Source organism: Rhinopithecus roxellana, chromosome 4 (genome assembly GCF_007565055.1).
Source record: "Rhinopithecus roxellana isolate Shanxi Qingling chromosome 4, ASM756505v1, whole genome shotgun sequence".
Lineage (NCBI taxonomy): Eukaryota > Metazoa > Chordata > Mammalia > Primates > Cercopithecidae > Rhinopithecus > Rhinopithecus roxellana.
The window spans coordinates 171014962-171037032 of NC_044552.1; the positions used below are offsets into that span (position 1 = coordinate 171014962).

Sequence of the window (22071 nt, forward strand, 5' to 3'; positions counted from 1 at the left end):
AAGTGATTTGACTTCCTTTGCTGTTCTGAAGATTGAAAGGGTGCCAGGCTGGAAACAGGAAGACAAATATGAAGCCAACTGAAATAATCCAAGAGAAAGATGATGGTGATTTCTATCAGGGTGGTAACAGTGTGTGTGGTGAGATGCAATCAGATTCTGAATGTATTTCAAAGACAGAATTAATAGTAGATGCTTCCAGTGTGGTTGTGATGTGACAGAAAGAAATTCAGGATAACTTCTAGGGCTTTGGTGTGAGAAACTGGAAGGAAGGAAATGCCCTGAGCTGGGGGAGGACTGGAGAGAAACAAGATTCTTGTTGGGTGCAGGTGGGGTTGGGAGTAGAAAAGTAGCTGAGTTTTAGACTTTCAAAATTTGAGTTGCCTATTAGATACTTACATCAAGATGTAGACATTTGTATAATGCAATGTGATGTAGAAAAGAGGAGTTCTACCTGAAAACAGAAACTTAAGAATCCAACAGAAGACAGAAGGTATCAAAGCCATAACAATGAGTGAGATCACCAAGGAAGCTGACCCAGAGACACTTAAACAAATGTCAGGGAGATAAGTCAGAGAGATAGGAAGAAGCCTGCAATGGATTCTGAGGGGACATGACGGAGAGAGTGACAGGCAGAGCAGGAGTGAGCAAGAAAGAGAGAGGAAGAAGGAACCAAGAAGGTGTAATTCAGTAGAGGCAGTGAGTATATTTTTCTGTCTATGACAGAGATTGAGTAATACTAGAAGAGGAACTAGGATCATAGTGAGTTTTTCTGTTTTTACCATTGTTCAAATAGGAAGAATGTACCATGGTTTATACTGATGGGAAGATCTCATAGAGACGGGAAAATTATATAAAAGAGAGTATTTCTGGGGAAATTTTTTAATTTTTAATTTTATATTCCATTCTGAGGGATTCATGGAGCACACAGACCATTCAGTGACCCCTGGTATAAAATGCTGCTCTCTGGGAAGCCTGTCTCCATGATTCATTGATAATGTACTTTCACTCTTTGCACCCCATTTTACTACATTCCAGAGAGTTTCATGTGAGCAAGAAATGGCCATTTGAATGGTGAGATTAAACCTTAGACAAAGGAAATGAAATATAATTTTATAATTGCAATTGAGGATTTTAAAAGAATCATATGTAAGGAACTGGATTGTCCTGGCACCATTAAAGGCATTTTTAGCACTGGTATATTTTATACCTAATGGAAAAATCTGCAAATGAGATTTTTATGATGAGAATAGATTGAGACTATTTCTCCATTTCCCTTCTTTCTAAGTGTTAACTGAAGAGCTTAACAATAAAATCCAACAAAATTGAAATTAGTTTAATTATCCTTATGCTTAAATGCATTATATGTACTTTGCAGACACATATATATTGCCTGGCTCTAAAATAGTCAAAGCAGGCTATTTTTATGAAGTTATCATTGCTAGCTTGAGATCAGCTTCTGATTTTCTGATTTTCAGCCATGTGGACCACTTCTTCCGAAACCTAAACACACACACATACACACACACACTTAAATAAGACAGTAGTCCTGAAGTTGATTCTTATTATCTCTTTCAGACCTCACATCCAAATTCAGATCATATCAATGGAAAAAAATATTATTCAATGCAAACTAAAAATTTTATTGATGTCTTTTTTTAAGGAGATACTTAGGTAATTTTACTTTCTTAGCTTTCATGTTTCCCTAAGTTTAATTGCATACATGACAGTGATGATCATCTTAAAAATAATAGTCAAACACCATTATAAAAACTTTACATGTATTAACTCACATTTTCTTCTCAATAACCCAGTGATGTAGGTATATTATTTTCTACCTTTTTGTAAAACATAGGAAAACTAAGGCACAGATAATTTAAATAAGATGCCTCAGGTTACAGAGCTAGTAAGTGATGGAGCCACATTTTACACCCACTTTAAGCCACCAAAACAAGATTCTTAACTATTGTGCTATATGCTGTCAAAACAAAAAACATAAAATCACAATTGCTTCTAGGGTCATGTTTTGGGTGGGGAGATTTTAGAAGGGGTTTTCTTGCTCTTAAAAGGAAGAACAAAGACTTTGCTGCATGGGAACAAAAAAGCTTGCAGCTGCTGCAGTCATCTTGTAACCATGAGAACAGTAGCTGACTCTTTGAGAAAGGCAAGGTTTAAAACTGGAAGAAAAAAAAAATGAGTCCACGATGACATTGCTAAGGACTTGAAGTATCCTATGTTGAAATCACCCTACCTTCAGCACTTCTGTTATATGAGATAAGAAACATTTCTCAGTGTTCAAGTCATTCTTAATTGTATCCAAGGTTTCTTACAGAAAAAATATACCACTGAATGCCGGGAAAACTGCTTTAGGTTACTTGTGGTCAGTAATTGGATTCTTGGCACTGATGAAAGAGTGCCAAGAGAGACAAGAGAGGCCAAGAAAAGTTTAAAGTTAAATAAGATTTTTATTTGTCCCCTGGTTTTGAAGCTAAACTATGCACATACTTAAGTTTCTAAATGGGACTATACAAGAAAAATAATCATTTTCTCAGCTTCCCTTCTAAAAAATCAAGTCCATAATTTCACTGTTATCTTTGGCCATCAGTCTCAGAGTCTGTGGGTAATATTTGACCCTTCTTTATTTTTCATATCCTGAGAACATCAGCAAACAATGGTTACAAGCTTGGGCTCTGAGTTCAGACTGATAGCATTCAAGTTCAAGCTTCCTACCCAGTGCTGTGCCAACTATATTGAAACAAAAGGAGAAACAGTAATAATCATTCTGCCTTTATTTAAAATGTGGATATTTTTGTCATCATAGATTTTTGCATTAATTTTGAAAATTTAAATTCTGCATGAAAATATTTATTTCAATTTTTGAGTGTTTTGGAGGACTCCAATTTTGTACCCATGGTACTTCAGTCACTTTTCTCTAGTCCTGGTACTTCCCCAACCTATTAGCTCTATGGTATTGAAAAGATTAACTTTTGCCACGTCTATAAAAGTTAGAAATGCCTTGCTTTTCCAAACTCACTATTCTAAATCAAGACCTCAACCCTCTAGTGCCTGTTATTCCTCTATTCAACCTCTCTGTACTCCAATTTGTAACATATTCAGTTAGTGGGAAAAAGGATAAAGTACTCCGTGCTTCCATTTGCTGAACCATAAAATGACAAAAAAAAAAAAAAAAAATAAGACTGCATAAGGATCTTATGCCTAATACATGAGATAATATAGACAATTCAAATGGTACAATGCCTGGTAATTAGTAAACATCAATACGAAGAAATAAGCAAGATTGTCTGTTGAATGACCAAAATGTTCTTCTGAGCTTGCTAGCCAGAACTAATAACTTCCCCTTGGCTCAACAAGGAGGCCTGTGTATTATCTCAATTCTCCCAAAGTCTTCAAGTGCTATACAACTGGTGTTTCCAGCATTCCCTGATGCACTTGGCACCTAAACTCTGACTGCACAGCACTCAAACTCAAATGATTAACCCCAACCTTAATGCTACCCTCATGCTTTCCTTCAAAGGAAAGAACAAGTAAGAGGTGGAGTCTCTAGATTTGCTCATCTGAATCTCTCTGAGCCACTCCACAGAAAGGCAAGAAAACAGGGGTCCCAGGAATCTTCTGCCCTTCTGCCCATGACTCTGCTTGCACCAGATGGCACTTCTTGGTGTTCACTTAAGCACAGTATACATAAACTTTTTGGTGTAAAGCATGTGTATTAGTCCGTTTTCACACTGCTGATAAAGATATACGCGAGACTGGGTAATTTATAAAGATAGAGAGTTATAATGGACTCACAGTTCCACTTTGCTGAGGAGGCCTCATAGTCATGATGGAAGGTGAAAGGCATATCTTACATGGCGGCCAGCAAGAGAAAATGAGAGCCAAGTGAAAGGGGAAATCCCTTATAAAACCATCACATCTCGGGAAACTTATTCACTACCACAAGAACAGTATGGGGGAAACTGCCCCCTATGATTCAATTATCTCCCACTGGGTCCCTCCCACAACATGTGGGAATTATGGGAGCTATAATTCAAGATGATATTTGGGTGGGGCACTACCAAACGATATCAGCATATAGGGCAGAACATATGATTTAATAAATGTTAGATAATTATCAGTTTAAATTTCATGACCATTTAACTCAAACATACAACAACACTCCATAAATGCAGGTTGCTATAAACATTAGCATGAGATCACTTAGTCACTACTCCCTCATAGCCAAGCTTGGTAAGGTCCATGAAATCCAAAGACTGTTTTCATTGGAATTCATGAAACAACTAATGCTTGCCCCTGACCTCCCAGAAAATATTCAGATCCAAATATTTGGAACTAAATTGAGGTAAGGGTTTTTTATAATGTCATGAATGCTACCCAAACCAGGAACAAGTAAACTTGGTATATGTTGCTGTATGTACCTTCTGTATGGTAGTACTCAGTATGAGGTTGGCTAAACAAAACAGAGATTTCTCTTTCACAACAATTATTGAGCACTGATTATGTACAATATTCTAAGTGTAATATATAATTGATATCTAGATGGTTCTAATTTTGGTATGTGAGGAAAGTTATTTCAAAATACATAGAGATAATTTTCTAGACCTACAGAAATAATTTTAAGTAACTAGTTTTTCTCCCTTTCTGCAAATATGTATATGAATACTTTTGCTTCTGTTGGTGAAATTTTTATCAAGTTAAGAAAAATTTTAGCATATTATGTGTCATTTAATATGCCCTGAGTTACATGTCATTTTTTGCTTAAATTCGTGTGAAATTACTTAGTCTTTGTCTTGAAGGTAAACAAATTTCCTCAGAACTTTCCCAGTGCCAAATGAAACTTCAGATGTGTTTCCTCATTCCCGTCCCACAGCCTCAGATGAGAAGAAAGGAAAAACAGATAGGAAAACAAAACAAAAATGTTCTTTAAAATCTGAAGTGGTGGGTCAGTATATGCATAAAACAATGCTGTCTCCACTAAGTTAATAGGTTTCTTGGACTCAGAAATGTAGCTCAGAGAATACAAAGGCTTATGAAACAGTTTGGGCTCAAGGTCTGGCATTATTTGTAATAGTCAACTATTTCCTAAGGATGTAGGGTAGAAATGCTCATTTATTTCTAAGCAGAATTCATTGGAAACAAAAAGTATTTTTTTTTTCCAAAAAAAAGTGAATTTAATAGTCTTCTGAGACTTTGGGTCCTGGAGTTTTCAGCATCAACAATACTAGGCACAGGTACTTATGAATAAACAAAAATATGTGCCCATACATTGACAGTGAAATTTAGTGTCTTCATTGACTTGATGTTTACTCAAGACATTGTACTTTAGAGCTTTTTAAGTCCAAACAATTTCTCATAAATTGGGCCGCTTGTCCTTGGTATGTTTGATTGACTTCAATGATGTTAGAACTGCCATTTTTAATTACTGTCATCACAGGGGAAGGGGTTTCAACCTCTTAGAGCCAAATGCCTTTTATTCTCCCATGAATGTATTGCTTTCTTATTTTCTGTTTTATTTCAAATTGAAAGTAAAGACAAAATTAGAGACATAAGTAAAACATCCAAAAACTTTTATTGCAACACCTTTATTCCTCTGTATTTAACCCCTAAGATGAGTTTATATCCTGCCAGTGGAGGTTTCTAAATGTATAGTACCGGAATTACACATTTTCCTATTATTTTTTCTTGAAAAATGCAGGAAGGATGGCTATATTTGTATAAATTGCTTCAGTTCCAGAAGCAACACTTGATATTTTGGCATCTGATAAGCCACTTTTGTTGTAACCAAAATAGTAATAATTTATAGTCCTAAAACTATGTTTTAAAAATAGATTTTCCACACAGAAGCATTTTAAGAGAGGCTCATTTTTTGAGATCCTCTTTTCATATTCACTTATATTGACTCTTTAAAATTATTTATACTAAAGGATTAATTCAGGAAGACCTGGCTAACTGATAGCAATTTGAGAGGAACAAAGGTAAAATTAATAATGAAATGCAGAGGTGGAAGCCAATGAAAATTGAATCCAGTTACTGTGCTATATTCTTTGCATTTGATAATTTTGTTTACAGTATATAAGATCCTCACATGGACAAAAATGTGGAATAAAAGTTATGCTGTAAAATTTTCTTGAAACTAAATATGTACGTTAAAATGAATTTTTTATTTAACACTATGATTTAGCAAGATATAGAAATATTGAATAATTTGATTTCAGACTGAGTAATCAGATTGTGAAATAAATTATGAGATGCTTCAATGTAGCACCTTTCAGATGCTTTTGTAAAGAGAAAAGTACGAGGAAACCTCATTTTCATATATTTAAATGCCTTACTTTAAAAATAAGTGAATACTTTGCTATTGCCATACTTAGGAATAAATGTTCTATCTTAAAAATAGAATATTTAAATAGTTGTATATGGTCATCTGAACAATAAATCAAAATTATGTAAGTGATTTAACTTCAAAATTAAGTGTCTGAATAGATTTTCATTCAATGAGATTTTTAACATAGAGACCATATACATAGATTGAAATTCTCTGGAGTCTCTTATCTTTACTCTCAATGAACACTCCTCAAAACATGATGACATTAAAAGTTGAGTTAATACAAACACCACATGTTCTCACTCATAGGTGTGAATTGAACAATGAGAACACTTGGACACAGGAAGGGAACATCACACACCGGGCCCTGTCGTGGGATTGGGGGAGGGTGGAGGGATAGCATTAGGAAATATACCTAATGTAAATGATGAGCTAACGGGTGCAGCACACCAACATGTTTTGAGGAATGTTCGTGTGCACAACGTGCAGGTTTGTTACATATGTATACATGTGATGTTGTGCACATGTACTCTAGAACTTAAAGTATAATTTAAAAAATTGGGTTAATAAAATACCCATGGTGCTTCTAATATTAACCTCACTTGGAGGATTGATTTTACAAAAATGCTAATTGCAATATAATTTTTTCCTCTTCTTTTTTCCTGTTCAGTCTCTCTTTCTTTCCTCCTCCTCCTCTTCCTTCTTCCTTCTTTCTTCTTCTTCTTCTTTTTCTTTTCTCTCTCTAACTCTCACTCATTCTCTCTCCTTATGATTTCTGGATAATACCAATATTAGACTAAAATGACCAGTCTATCCCTCTCCTTTAGTGAGTTCTATGATCTAAATATCTATGCCCCCACAAAAATCCGTATGTTGACATCCAAATACCAAAGTGATAGTGTCAGGCCTCTGAGCCCAAGCTAAGCCATCATATCCCCTGTGACCTGCACATACATATCCAGATGACCAGTTCTTGCCTTAACTGATGACATTCCACCACCAAAGAAGTGAAAATGGCCGGTCCCTACCTTAACTGATGACATTACCTTGTGAAATTCCTTCTCCTGGCTCATCCTGGCTCGAAAGCTCCCCGACTGAGCACCTCGTGACCCCTACCCCTGCCCACCAGAGAACAACCGCCCTTTGACTATAATTTTCCTTTACCTACCCAAATCTTATAAAATGGCCACACCCCATCTGCCTTCGCTGACTCTCTTTTCGGACTCAGCCCACCTGCACCCAGGTGAAATCAACAGCCTTGTTGCTCACACAAAGCCTGTTTGGTGGTCTCTTCACACGGACTTGAGTGAAATGTGAAGTTTGGTGCTGTGACTCAGATCGGGGACCTCCCTTGAGATCAATCCCCTATCCTGTTACTGTTTGCTCTGTGAGAAAGATCCACCTACGACCTCTGGTCTTCAGACTAACCAGCCCAAGGAACATCTCACCAATTTTAAATTGGGTAAGCGGCTTCCTTTTACTCTCTTCTCCAACCTCTCACTATCCCTCAACCTCTTTCTCCTTTCAATCTTGGAGCCACACTCCCATCTCTCCCTTCTCTTAATTTCAGTTCCTTTCCTTTTCTGGAAGAGACAAAGGAGACGCGTTTTATCCGTAAACCCAAAAGTCTGGCGCCGGTCACGGACTCAGGAGGACAGTCTTCCCTTCATGTTTAATCACGCGGGGACACCTGCTTGATTATTCACCCATGTTTCAGAGGTGTCTGACCACGCAGGGACGCCTGCCTTGGTCCTTCACCCTTAGCGTCAAGCACCACTTTTCTGGGGGGGCAAGCACCCCCCAACCCCTTCTCTCTGTGTCTCTACCCCTTCTCCACTTTCCTGGGGGGTAAGCACCCTCCACCCCTTCTCTCCCTGTCTCTATTCTCTCTTTCCTCTGGACTTGCCTCCTTCACTATGGGCAACTTTCCACCCTCCATTCCTCGCTTTTCTCCCTTAGCCTGTGTTCTCAAAGACTTAAAACCTCTTCAACTCACATCTGACCTAAAACCTAAATGCCTTATTTTCTTCTTCAATGCCACTTGACCCCAATACAAACTAGACAGTTGTTCCAAATAGCCAGAAAATGGCACTTTCGGTTTTTCCATCCTACAAGACCTAAATAATTCTTGTCATAAAATGGGCAAGTGGTCTGAGGTGCCCAACATAAAGGCATTCTTTTACACATCAGTACCTCCCTAGTTTCTGTTCCCAATGCAACTCTTCCCAAATCTTCCTTCTTTTCCTCCTGCCTGTCCCCTCAGTCCCAACCCCAAGCGTCTCTGAGTCTTTCCTCTTTCCAATCTTCCTTTTATATAGACCCGTCTGACCTCTCCCCTCCTCCCCAGGCTGCTCATCGCCAGGCCAAGCTAGGTCTCAATTCTTCCTCAGCCTCCGCTCCTCCACCCTATAATCCTTTTATCACCACCCCTCCTCACACCTGATCTGGCTTACAGTTTTGTTCCACAACTAGCCCTCCTCCACCTGCCCAGTAATTTCCTCTTAAAAAGGTGGCTGGAGCTAAAGGCACAATCAAGGTTAATGCTCCTTTTTCTTTATCCCAAATCAGTTAGTGTTTACGTTCTTTTTCATCAAATATGAAAAACCCAGCCCAGTTCATGGCTTGTTTGGCAGCAACCCTGAGACGCTTTACAGCCCTAGACCCTAAAAGGTCAATAGGCTGTCTTAATATACATGTTATTACCCAATCCACTCCCAATATTAAATAAAACTCCAAAAATTAAATTCCAGCCCTCAAAACCCAAAACAGAACTTAATTAACCTTGCCTTCAAGGTGTACAGTAATAAAGTAGAGGCAGCCAAGTAGCAATGCATTTCTGAGTTACAATTCCTTGCCTCCACTGTAAGACAAACCTCAGCCACATCTCCAGCACACAAGAACGCCAAACCCTGAACCACAGCTGCCAGGGGTCCTCCAGAACCTCCTCCCCCAAGAGCTTGCTATAAGTGCCAGAAATCTGGCCACTGGCCCAAGGAATGCCCGCAGCCCAGGATTCCTCCTAAGCCGTGTCCCATCTGTGCAGGACCCCACTGGAAATCGGACTGGCCAACTCACCCAGCAGCCACTCCCAGAGCCCCTGGAACTCTGGCCCAAGGCTCTCAGACTCCTTCCCAGATCTTCTTGGCTTAGCGGTTGAAGACTGACACTGCCCAATTGCCTCGGAAGCCCCATGGACCATCACAGACACTTTGGGTAACTCTCACAGTGGGGGTAAGTCCGTCCCCTTCTTAATCAATACGGAGGCTACCCACTCCACATTACCTTCTTTTCAAGGGCCTGTTTCCCTTGCCTCCATAATGTTGCGGGTATGGAAGGCCAGGCTTCTAAACCTCTTAAAACTCCCCTACTCTGGTGCCAACTTGGACAGCATTCTTTTATGCACTCTTTTTTAGTTATCCCCACCTGCCCAGTTCCTTTATTAGGCTGAGACATTTTAACCAAATTATCTGCTTCCCTGACTATTATTGGACTACAGCCACATCTCATTGCCACCCTTCTTCCCAACCCAAAGCCCCCTTGGCATCTTCCCCTTGTATCTCCCCACCTTAAACCACAAGTATAGGACACCTCTACTCCCTTCTTGGTGACTGATCATGCACCTCTCACCATCCCATTAATACCTAATCACCCGTACCCTGCTCAATGTCACTATCCCATCCCACAGTATGCTTTAAAAGGATAAATACCTGTTATCACTCATCTGCTACAGCATGGCCTTTTAAAGCCTATAAACTCCCCTTACAATTCCCCCATTTTACCTGTCCTAAAACGAAACAAGTCTTACAGGTTAGTTCAGGATCTGCACCTTACCAACCAAATTGTTTTGCCTAGCCACCCCATGGTGCCAAACCATATACTCTCCTCAATACCTCCATCCACAACCCATTATTCTGTTCTGGATCTCAAACATGCTTTCTTTACTATTCCTTTGCACTCTTCATCCCAGCCTCTCTTTGCTTTCACTTGGACTGACCCTGACACCCATCAGGCTCAGCAAATTACCGGGGCTGTACTGCTGCAAATCTTCACAGACAGCCCCCATTACTTCAGTCAAGTCAGAATTCTTACACAAGAGCCAGGACCACACCGTGTAGACTTTCTGTCCAAACAACTTGACCTTACTGTTTTAACCTAGCCCTCATGTCTGTGTACAGTGGCTGCCGCTGCTTTAATACCTTTTTTTTTTTTTTTTTTGAGACAGGGTCTCGCCCAGGCTGGGGTGCAGTGGCCGGATCTCAGCTCACTGCAAGCTCCGCCTCCTGGGGTTACGACATTCTCCTGCCTCAGCCTCCCGAGTAGCTGGGACTACAGGCGCCCCCCACCTTGCCCGGCTAGTTTTTTGTATTTTTTTTTTCTTTTTTTTTTTTTTGAGACGGAGTCTCGCTCTGTCACCCAAGCTGGAGTGCAGTGGCCAGATCTCAGCTCACTGCAAGCTCCGCCTCCTGGGTTCACGCCATTCTCCTGCCTCAGCCTCCTGAGTAGCTGGGACTACAGGCGCCCCCCACCTCGCCCGGCTAGTTTTTTGTATTTTTTAGTAGAGACGGGGTTTCACCGTGTTAGCCAGGATGGTCTCGATCTCCTGACCTTGTGATCCGCCCGTCTCGGCCTCCCAAAGTGCTGGGATTACAGGCTTGAGCCACCGCGCCCGGCCCAGTTTTTTGTATTTTTTAGTAGAGACAGGGTTTCACCGCGTTAGCCAGGATGGTCTCGATCTGCTGACCTCGTGATCCGCCCGTCTCGGCCTCCCAAAGTGCTGGGATTACACGCTTGAGCCACTGCGCCCGGCCTGCTTTAATACTTTTAGAAGCCCGCAAAATCACAAACTATGCTCAACTCACTCTCTACAGTTCTCATAACTTCCAAAACCTATTTTCTTCCTCACACCTGACGCATATACCTTCTGCCCCTCTCCACTACCTCTCAGCAAGCCAAACTCACTGCCTTAACTAGGGCCTTCACTCTTGCAAAGGGACTACATGTCAACATTTATACTGACTAAATATGCCGTCCATATCCTGCACCACCATGCTGTTATATGGGCAGAAAGAAATTTCCTCACTATGCAAGGGTCCTCCATTATTAATGCCTCTTTAATAAAAATGCTTCTCAAAGCCAATTTACTTCCAAAGGAAGCTGTAGTCATTTAGTGCAAAGGCCATCAAAAGGCATCAGATCCCATCGCTTAGGACAATGCCTATGCTGGTAAGGTCGCTAAAAATGCAGCCATCAAAAGACATCAGATCCCATCGATCAGGACAATGCTTATGCTGATAAGGTAACTGAAAAACCAGCTAGCGTTTCAACTACTAGTCCTCACAGCGGCTTTTCTCCTTCTCATCTGGTCACTCCCAGCCACTCCCCCACTGAAACTTCCACCTATCAATCTCTTCCCACATAAGGCAAATGGTTCTTGGACCAAGGAAAACATCCCCTTCCAGCCTCACAGGCCCATTCCATTCTGTCATCATTTCATAACCTCTTCCATGTAGGTTACAAGCCGCTAGTCTGCCTCTTAGAACCTCTCATTTCCTTTCCATCGTGGAAATCTATCCTCAAGGAAATCACTTCTCAGTGTTCCATCTGCTATTCTAGGGATTGTTCAGGCCCTCTCCCTTCCCTACACACCAAACTCGGGGATTTGTCCCTGCCCAGGACTTTACTCACATGCCTTGAGTCAGAAAAGTAAAATAACTCTTGGTCTGGGTAGACACTTTCACTGGATGGGCAGAGGCCTTTCCCGCAGGGTCTGAGAAGGCCACCGTGGTCATTTCTTCCCTTCTGTCAGACATAATTCCTTGGTTTGGCCTTCCCACCTCCGTACAGTCCAATAGTGAACCAGCCTTTATTAGTCAAATCACCCAAGCAGTTTTTCAGGCTCTAGGAATTCAGTGAAATCTTTATATACCTCACCGTCCTCAATCTTCAGGAAAGGTAGAATGAACTAATGGTCTTTTTAAAACACACCTCACCAAGCTCAGCCACCAACTTAAAAAGGACTGGATGATACTTTTACCGCTTTCCCTTCTCAGAATTTGGGCCTGTCCTTGGAATGCTACAGGGTACAGCCCATTTGAGCTCCTGTATGGACATTCCTTTTTATTAGGCCCCAGTCTCATTCCAGACACCAGCCCAACTTGAACTGCACCCCAAAAACTTGGATAGAGCCTAAAAACTCACCAACCAAGCAAGTAATGATGCTGAACCACCTTGGGCACTCTCTAATTGGATGTCCTGGGTTCTCCCAATTCTTAGTCCTTTAATACCTGTTTTTCTCCTTCTCTTATTCCATTTAGTTTTTCAGTTCATACAAAACCGTATCCCAGCCATCACCAATAATTCTATATGACAAATATTTCTTCTAACAACCCCACAATATCACCCCTTACCACAAAATCTTCCTTCAGCTTAATCTCTCCCACTCCAGGTTCTCACGCTGCCCCTAATCCTGCTTGAAGCTGTGCTGAGAAACATTGCCCATTATCTCTCTATACCACCCCCAAAATATTTTCACCATCCCAACACTTTACCACTATTTTGTTTTATATTTCTTATTAATATAAGAAGACAGGAATGTCAGGCCTCTGAGCCCAAGCTAAGCCATCATATCCCCTATGGCCTGCACATAGACATCAGATGGCCAGTTCCTGCCTTAACTGATGACATTCCACCACAAAAGAAGTGAAAATGGCCAGTCCCTGCCTTAACTGATGACATTACCTTGTGAAATTCCTTCTCCTGGCTCATTCTGGCTCAAAAGCTCCCCCACTGAGCACCTCGTGAACCCCACCCTTGACCGCCAGAGAACAACTGCCCTTTGACTATAATTTTCCTTTACCTACCCAAATCTTATAAAATGGCCCCATCCCATCTGCCTTCGCTGACTCTCTTTTCAGACTCAGCCCCGCCTGCACCCAGGTGAAATAAACAGCCTTGTTGTTCACAGAAAGCCTGTTTGGTGGTCTCTTCACAGTGATGTGAGTGAACTGTGCAAGATAGTTTTTGGAGTTGTGGCCTTTGGAGGCAATTAGGTCCTGAGGGCAGAGCCCTCACAAACAGAATCAGTGCCCTTATAAAAGAGGTCTAACAGAGCTCACCCCTTCCATGATGTGAGGACACAGCAAGAAGCCTATGAGCTAGAAAGTTGGCTCTCACCAGATAGCAAAACTGCTGGCAATTTGATCTGGAATTTCCCAGCCACTAGAATTGTGAGAAATAAATGTCTGTTTATAAGCTATCCAGTTTATGGTATTTTGTTATATCAGCAAAAGAGACTAAGAGAGTGAGACACATGCAAAAAAATAAAATAAAATAAAGGGTAGGATGCAAAACTCCTGAAGTACATTGGATTCTAAAAGATAAAATCCATTTGATTTGCAATTTTGAAAAAATAAAATACTTGCATCTGCAAGTATTGTTGGATATTTAGATGCTTTTAAACCAAAGGAAAAGCTAAGATCCTGATTTAAAAGCACTTTTGGTGAGCTAATTGTTTTATTGACTGCAGAAGGAAATGACTGTCACTTTGCTAATCTACATTTGAATAGTCATATTGTGGCTCCAATCCTTGCTTTTCAATATCTGAGGCATGGGCATTTTCCCTCTGCTTTAAAAAACTTTCTCAATTGAAATTTTTCCACACTCATCTTTACTATTAACTTACTTCAGTAGTTTAGAAATGTGCACTTGTGTGGGACCTAATGAAATTAAACGCAAGCTTCCCCAGTTACAATTATGTGGTTATTTCAGTATATCATAGTTTATGGTAATGTAAAACTAAGTTACTCTTGCTGTTACTCAACTGTTACTTCTTGAGGCAAAAGGAACATTACTGAATACAAATAGATGCATATTTCACCTCTCTTACTCAATATGACCCCAATCAACCAACTTTTTTACCAGCAAAATTGTGTGACAGATGTTTAAACCTGGACTATTTCCAGCTAACTGGAGCCAGACCTATGTCAAATAACGAGCACTTTATATTTCAAAGCAAAATTAAAAAATATCTCAGGCTTCTTTTACCCCTGTCAAGTATCCACATGAAAATTAGGGCATCATACTATACTTTTATTAATAAATATAAATAAAAGGTGTGACTATTGAATTTGCTTTTCTCTTCTAAAGAAAAGCCCATGTTAAATATAAACAAGATTTGAATCTATGCATATAATAAGAAATGGGAACACATGGTTTTTGTAGGTTTATAGATTTCCATAGATTTGTTTCCAAGCTAAGATTCAACAGAAATAATTTTCTGGTAGCATAAAAGTCAAAATATTTTACTACTTCAGTTGGATGATTTACTTAGATCACTGTATTATAAATTTAACAGATTAGTGGAGAGGAGATACTACAGCAACTAACATATTCTGACTAATTATTTAATACATATTTGTTTAATGAAGTTGAGGTTTCGTTTTAGAAACTTTGTTTTTTGTGGGCTTTTATTTTATTTTTATTTTTATTTTTATTTTTTTGAGATAGGGTCTCACTCTGTCACCTAGGCTTGAGTGCAGTGGCACAATCTCAACTCAGTACAACCTCCACCTCCTGGGCTCAAGTGATTCTGCCATCTCAGGCTCTTGCCTTTATTAAAACAATAATAAAAACAATATCTGGTTTTACCACAATTTCAAAAGAGAATTTTAAGACTAAAAATGTAGGAACAATATAGTCTAAGAATTAAGAACACTTCTTAAAAATGAATACATTTTTCTTTATCTTTTTCCTCATTTCATGAAGAATCAATATACTTTCTATTAGAGTCTGGGAAATATTGAATTATAGAACTCTTTGTTTCCTTCAGGTACTTATAGATAGACTGAAGTTGGGTAGTAAAATGCATCTTTTTAGGTGTAATGACCAAGAGAACCAAATAGGCCTGGGGCAGCGAGCAGAAAATACGGGATTTGAGATAAGACTTGAATCAGAATAAGAAACACACAAAATGTGCTTCTTGAAAACTCAGTACACATGAGAGTTGATAGAGTCCTAAATGTTGCATTTAGTATTTCAGTCTTCCATGTTTCCTAAAAAGTAATAACATATTCGTGTGTGTGTGTGTAAAAAATCAAATGTTAAATTTGTACTTTCTGACTGACTTTGGGCCTTCCCTAAATGATTTTACTCTGCTAAACTCATAGCCTGACAAACAGTGCACCTGCTTAACTGGGCTAAGTGCCAAGAAAAGAAAAAAAGTCAGGAAAATTAATTTCCAAGAGCAGTAGATAAATGGCACACCTCATTAGAAAATCTATTTAAAAGGCACATCAGGAGATGTCTGCAAGACTTTTCATAAGAAATTGATGGTTCCTACCATTATGTCCTTGCTGGCTCTCTTCTCAGATTACGGATCTTACTTCCTGGTAATAAGATTCAAATTCAAGTTACGTTTAATGAGTCTCTCCTATGTGCCAGGCACGTATGTTTTACATAGATTATTGTATTTAATTCTTACAATATTGGTTTGAAGTAAATATATTTTGTGGAATGCTTGCAAAAATTACCAAATGCGCTTTGAGACACGCTGGTACAACCATATAATGGTGTTTTTCTCTTATGGATGAGGACGCTAATGAATGATGATCCTTGTTCTTAGGAAGGAGGAGATTTACCACACTCTATTGCTGTACATTCTGACCTAGAGGAAAATCATCAACGTCCACTAATACCTTAGTTTGTAGTCATTTCTTTATAAATCCTATTTGTTTGCACTATTGATTGTTTAGAGAGAAAGTTGTCACTTCATAAATAAAGCAAAAGAAATGTGTAAGAAATTTCAACCAAAGCCTACAAATTCAGACCCCAAAAGATCAGAATACATTATCAAGACACCCCTTCATTTTCTGAGAGGGTGGTCTCTCTGGCTGAGTCTGTGGATGGCTGAGTCTGTGGAAGCTTGGAGGGAAGATCTCCAGCAGCCTTTGTAACTCCCTAGCCTCAATTACTTAGAGAGCAATGTTCCTCTGTCCCCCCACCCTCCCACTTACGGTTTCCAAAGACATTCTTCTTTGAGGAGGGAACTGGGTAAGGGAGAAGGGACAAGATGGAGGAAGGTAAACAAGAAGGCACCGCCCCTGTTGCTTCCAGGTTCTTCCTCACCAACTTTCCCGCACGCAGGAAAATGCAGCCCGCACGGGGAAGATGCAGATCAACTGAGCATGCGCCAGGTGATATCGCTCGGAAGAGATCGAAACTTACCGGGCCACGCCTATGGAGACGCCCCTATCACGCCCTTATCCCACCCACTGCCCTCCCCCTTCCAGTACCAATGCATAAAAGTCCACTGCCGCCAGGAGTCAGTGTGACTTCTTGGGCCCCACCCAAGAGCGCCGGCGGGACTTCCCTGGCCCCCATACCTGAGGACCAGGGAACCTCGCTGGAGAGTGTGTGCATATTTGCAATAAAGGGCTGCCGCTTTCTTATGTACTTTGGCCTCATGTTTAATTACTTAGCTCTCCTAAATTAAGTTACATTAAATTAAATTAAGACAAGAACTAAAGTCAATGTGGATAACAGAGCGATCATATGTCTTGGTTTGTGTCTGATGTCCTGAGGTAAATCTTAATCGCTCTCCATTTCACTCTCACAAGTATCCTCTTTCAGCTGTTAGATGATATTGTGGTCCTATATGAAGATTTTGTACACTCTCAAAGCGCTAAGCTGGAACTATCTTCCCAGAATTCCCTTATATGTATGTTTTCAGGTAACAGTTGGAGACAAGACATTTTTGCAAGTTTTGGAAGGCACAAATGTGGCAATAATGAAGCCATTATTTATTGTCTGAAGTTGGTGTAGGGCAGGTGCTTTTGCAGCTCACGCTCATGATCCCAAAGAGTCCAGCTGCCCTTGTTGTGTGGCAACAGCCGCCACATCTCCAGCTCGCACTGGGCTGGCTCCTTCAGCATCTCCAAATCCTGGCCAGGTGCATGTGCAGTTCCGTGGGGGAAAGGCATCAATTTATCCTGCAGCTCATCCGCATAATTGTAATTTGTGGTGGTGAGAGACAAACAAGTCTTCCAGTTTGTTCTTGTCAGTTTCAGTTTGTCCCAATTCCCTCCCATTCTATCCATCTTCCCTTCCCAATTTCCACCGTGACTACTTTCCACTCAACACCAGATGCACTGCAACAGCCTTACACAGATTAATCAGTTACCATGAATTCATAAATGACATAATAAACCCTTATTCTATGTAATTCAGAGCAGTGTTCAGCTATTGTGTCAAACATTGACAGATGTACATAGTATTGTTTGAACATTATTTGGATGTTACACTAAGTAAGAAATGTGGTGTAGGTGAAATATCTTTTCCAGTCTGTTTATTTGGTGCCCTAAAATTTGTCTCATTGGATAAAAAGAATCAAAGTCAAAAATTTTGCAGAATACAAAGCAAGATGTTATCCCCATTTCAGGGGTAAGAAAATGTAAGTTCCTAGACGTGTTAGCTTGTGGGTTCATAGAGTTGAACAATGAACCCAAATCATCTAAATGATGCACAAATAAAAGCCAATTCTGCATGTCCCCCACTAGTAGCAAATATATGCATAAATCAGACAGAATTCTGAAAATAGGGATTTGTAAATGTTGCCCAGAAGAGAATTGTTCTTCTCAATCCCGTACAGTATGTGCTTATGAAAACAGATTTTCATTTCTTTGTGAACAACCTTTTCATGGCTTCATAGCATTTACCTACTTTTCTAAACTTCCAGAGAGTAACTGACAGCTGCCCTGACTTTCTGACCTTCCAGATCATTTCCAGCTTATTTCTTTTCCCACTAGCCTTGTTTTGTAAATACTAACAATTACATATTTCAAAGATTATCAGATAGTACAAAAGATTCATCATGATAATACTAATCCCTAGCAAAAGTTTGCATTGTCTATCAAAATTAACATTAAATATGATAGTATAATTTACATTTTGAAGCTGTTGTTGAAACCACAATTTATATAGTTCTTTCATTTTTATAATACACATATTTCAAGAATTGCATATAAATCAAATATTTGTAAAGTTAGCAACGTACAAATGTACTACAGAAATTATCATTGAAAGGAATTTGTTCTTATTTTATAAAATGCACAGCTACCTATAATTAGATTTTTAGATTAGATTACTTAAATATAAGGCATATTTATAGTTCACAGTAGAGCTTCCATTGGAGCACTGCAATTAAGTTCTATGGACAATGCCTATGTTACTGGCATTTCATCTGATAGGGAAATACTTCAGTCAATGCAAGCTCAAGGGAAATGAAATTTTGTAGAGTAAGGTAACCAAGTGTCTTTTACTTAAAACTCTAGGTCTTACTTTACATTATAGACATTTCAACTGTGTATCTTTTAAGAGCCTCTATTACACAGTAAACTATATATTGCCTATTTATGTTAAGCCTGCAGCCATGCAGAGTGCAAGAGGAATGCCCCAATGAGAAATCTGTGTGGGTGGATCCTCCAAAAACACATTTCCCTTCTGCACTGCCCTAGTAGAGGTTCTCTGTTCGGGCTCTCCCACTGCATCAAGCATCTGCCTGAGCACCCAGGCTTTCCCATACATTCTCTGAAATCTAGATGGAGGCTGCCAAGTCTCTTTAACTCTTGCACTCTGCATGGCTGCAGGCTTAACATCACATGAAAGCCACCAAGGCTTATGGCTTGTGCCCTCTGGAGTGGGAGCCTGATCTGCACCTGGGGCCTTTTAAGCCACAGCTGGACCCAGAGCAGCCAGAATGTAGGCAGCACTCTTCTGAGGCTGGCCAGGGCAGTGGGGCCCTAAGCCTGACCCAGGAAACCCTTCTTACCTCCTAGACCTCTGGGCCTATGGTGGGAAAGCCTGTTGCAAAGGTCTCCGAAATGCTTTCAAGGCCCTTTTCCCATCTTCTTGGCTATCAGGACGTGGCTTCTTTTTAGTTATGCACATTTCTCTAGCAAGTGGTTTCTCCACAGTCTGCTTGAATTCCTCTCTCAAAAAACGCTGTTTCTTTCTTTGTCACCTGACTAGGCTGTAAATTTTCCAAATTTTTATACTCTACATCCCCTTTAAAGATAAGTTCCACTTTAAGTCATTTTTTTTGTTCCCACATCTTTGAATAGGTTGTTAGTTAGAGGCAGCCAGGCTACATCTTAAATGTTTTGCTGCTTAGATATTTCTTCCAGCAGATACACTAGGTCATTACTCTCAGATCCATACTTCTACAGATCCCTAGGGCAAGAACAGAATGCAGCCAAGATCTTTGCTAAGGCATAACGTGCGTCACCTTTGATCCAGTCTTCAATACATTCCTCGTTTCCATCTGAGACCTCGTCAGCTTGTACTTCATTGTTCATATCACTATCAGCATTTTGATCTCAACCATTTAACCAGTCACTAAGAAGTTTCAATCTTTCCTTCCTCTTCCTATCTTCTGAGCAATCCAAACTCTTTGAACCTCTGCCCATTACCCAGTTCCAAAGTTGCTTCTACATTTTCTGGTATCTTTATAGCAATACCCCACTACTGGTGCCAATTTTCTGTATTAAGCTGTTCTTGCATCGCTATAAAGAAATACTTAAGACTGGGTAATTTATAAACAAAAGAGGTTTAATTGGCTCACAGTTATGCAGGCTGTGCAGGAAGAATGATGTTGGTGTCTTGGATTCTGGGAGGACTTCAGGAAGCTTGCAATAATAGTGGAAGGAGAAGAGAGAGGAGCAGGTATGTCATATGGTCAGAGAAGAAGCAAGAGGCAGAGAGTGGAAGGGGAAGGTGCCACACACTTAAATAACCAGATCTCGTGAGAACTCACTATTGTGAGGACAGCACCAAGGGGACAGCACCAAACCATTCACTAAAAAAAATTCATTCCCATGATCCAGTCACCTCCTGCCAGGCCCATGTCCAACACTGGGGATTACAATTCATCATGAGATTAGAGGGGACACATATCCAAACTATATCACACTTTTATGCCAATAAACCCAAATAAAATAGTTCTGTATTTTCATGATTTTATATTGTATTTCTTCTTGACATCTCTGGCACAGCCATTTCCTGACGCAAAGAGTAAACATTTGATAAGTAATTGCTGAATGAGTAAAATTCCATAATGAGAAATAGGAGAACCCTGACTATGTAGAATACAATTAATAGTATTTATAGTGTCTGGGTCCTACAGATTCTCCTCCTGTTGGAGAAAGAAAAAAGGGGAGGGGAGAGTACATATGAGAGTACACATTAAAAGATTAATGCAATGTTTTTGCTTATGGTAAAAAAAAGTAATAAGTTAACTCATCAATAGTCATTTAACATTTACTGAGCACTTGGCTGATTCCTTTCCTTAAGGAGCTCGCCGGGCGCGGTGGCTCAAGCCTGTAATCCCAGCACTTTGGGAGGCCGAGGCGGGTGGATCACGAGGTCAGGAGATCAAGACCATCCTGGCTAACATGGTGAAACCCCGTCTCTACTAAAAATACAAAAAACTAGCCGGGCGTGGTGGCGGGTGCCTGTAGTCCCAGCTACTCGGAGGCTGAGGCGGGAGAATGGCGTGAACCCAGGAGGCGGAGCTTGCAGTGAGCCAAGATCGCACCACTGCACTCCAGCCTGGGCGACACAGCAAGACTCCATCTCAAAAAAAAAAAAAAAAAAAAAAAAAAAAAAAAAAGGAGCTCACAGTCAACACAGGGTGTCATATGTGAAAACAGATAAATACGGTTTAAAATATGAAAAATATCACTGAACAAAAAATGAACAATTACATGTAATTTTGTGAAAAACTCTCTTTATTTTCAGGAACTCGAAACAGGATGGCTTGGTAGGAGAAGCAAAGAGTTTGTCTGCAAGTACGCTTAGGACCAGATGACAGCAGGGCTTAAAAATGCTTTCAAATATTTTCCATTTGTCCAAAATTGGTTTGGTTTTATATTGCCAAGTGTAAAACCTACAAATTACTCCTTATTACTGCTTGATAAAGTACCGGTTCCAAATGAATTCTTCACCCAAGCTTTTTAGCTATGATCTTGATGAACTGCAACATTCAGCCTTTGTTCAGCTCTTGCAAATAAGGATATCAATTTCATTGGAAATCAGTAAGTACCCCAGACAAATAAAGAGAACAGGAGGAAAAGGAGAAGAAGGAAACAGATTTCAGTGATCCTCAAGCACATTTGTGAGGTGCTTTCTTTCTCACACTAAGATGAATGAGAAGCCAAACAAGAACTGGAGGGGACACGGTTTCTTTCCATTCGAATTAATTTTAATTTTAAAGCCAAATTTCATGGATCTTACCTGAAAAGTTTTTGTAATCCACTAAATCAAACATAACGACGGCAACAGCTGACCACGTGATTATCAGGGCAATGACCAGAAGCCAGGCTGCAGGAGAGCTGAACGTGGTCACTATGTCTTCTGTGACTGTCCTCTTCAGCACTTTTCCAGGGGATTTGGGCACAGATCCATTTTTGCTGTCTATCACAGTTGTGGTTGTAGATGCATTTCCTAATCAAACATTCAGAAAGGAAAATGTAATTTAGAAATTCACGTTAAATATTGATGAAAAGAAGCACTGACTATATGAGTGTTGAACCTGTTTATACCACTTTCTAGAACAGACACAACTCCTTAGTGGCAGGACAAAGCCTCCCTGCCCACTAGCACATTATTTTCTCCTCAACGTTTACTGTTCACCCTAAAACTCCTGTGCTCATACAATCAGCATTTCTCATCTCCCAAGT

The 22071-nt window shown here is 40.1% G+C and overlaps 1 protein-coding gene across 2 annotated transcripts in view; it reads right to left on the reverse strand.

Moving 5' to 3' along the window:
* LOC115891968 (triadin-like) overlaps window positions 1-22071 on the reverse strand; it is a 134267-nt gene that overhangs the window by 50288 nt on the left and 61908 nt on the right. For both annotated transcript variants that reach the window (XM_030929025.1, XM_010375403.2), the window contains exon 2: window positions 21626-21835. In XM_030929025.1, coding sequence (XP_030784885.1) covers window positions 21626-21835 — 210 coding nt within the window. The remainder of the gene's footprint in view (window positions 1-21625; window positions 21836-22071) is intronic.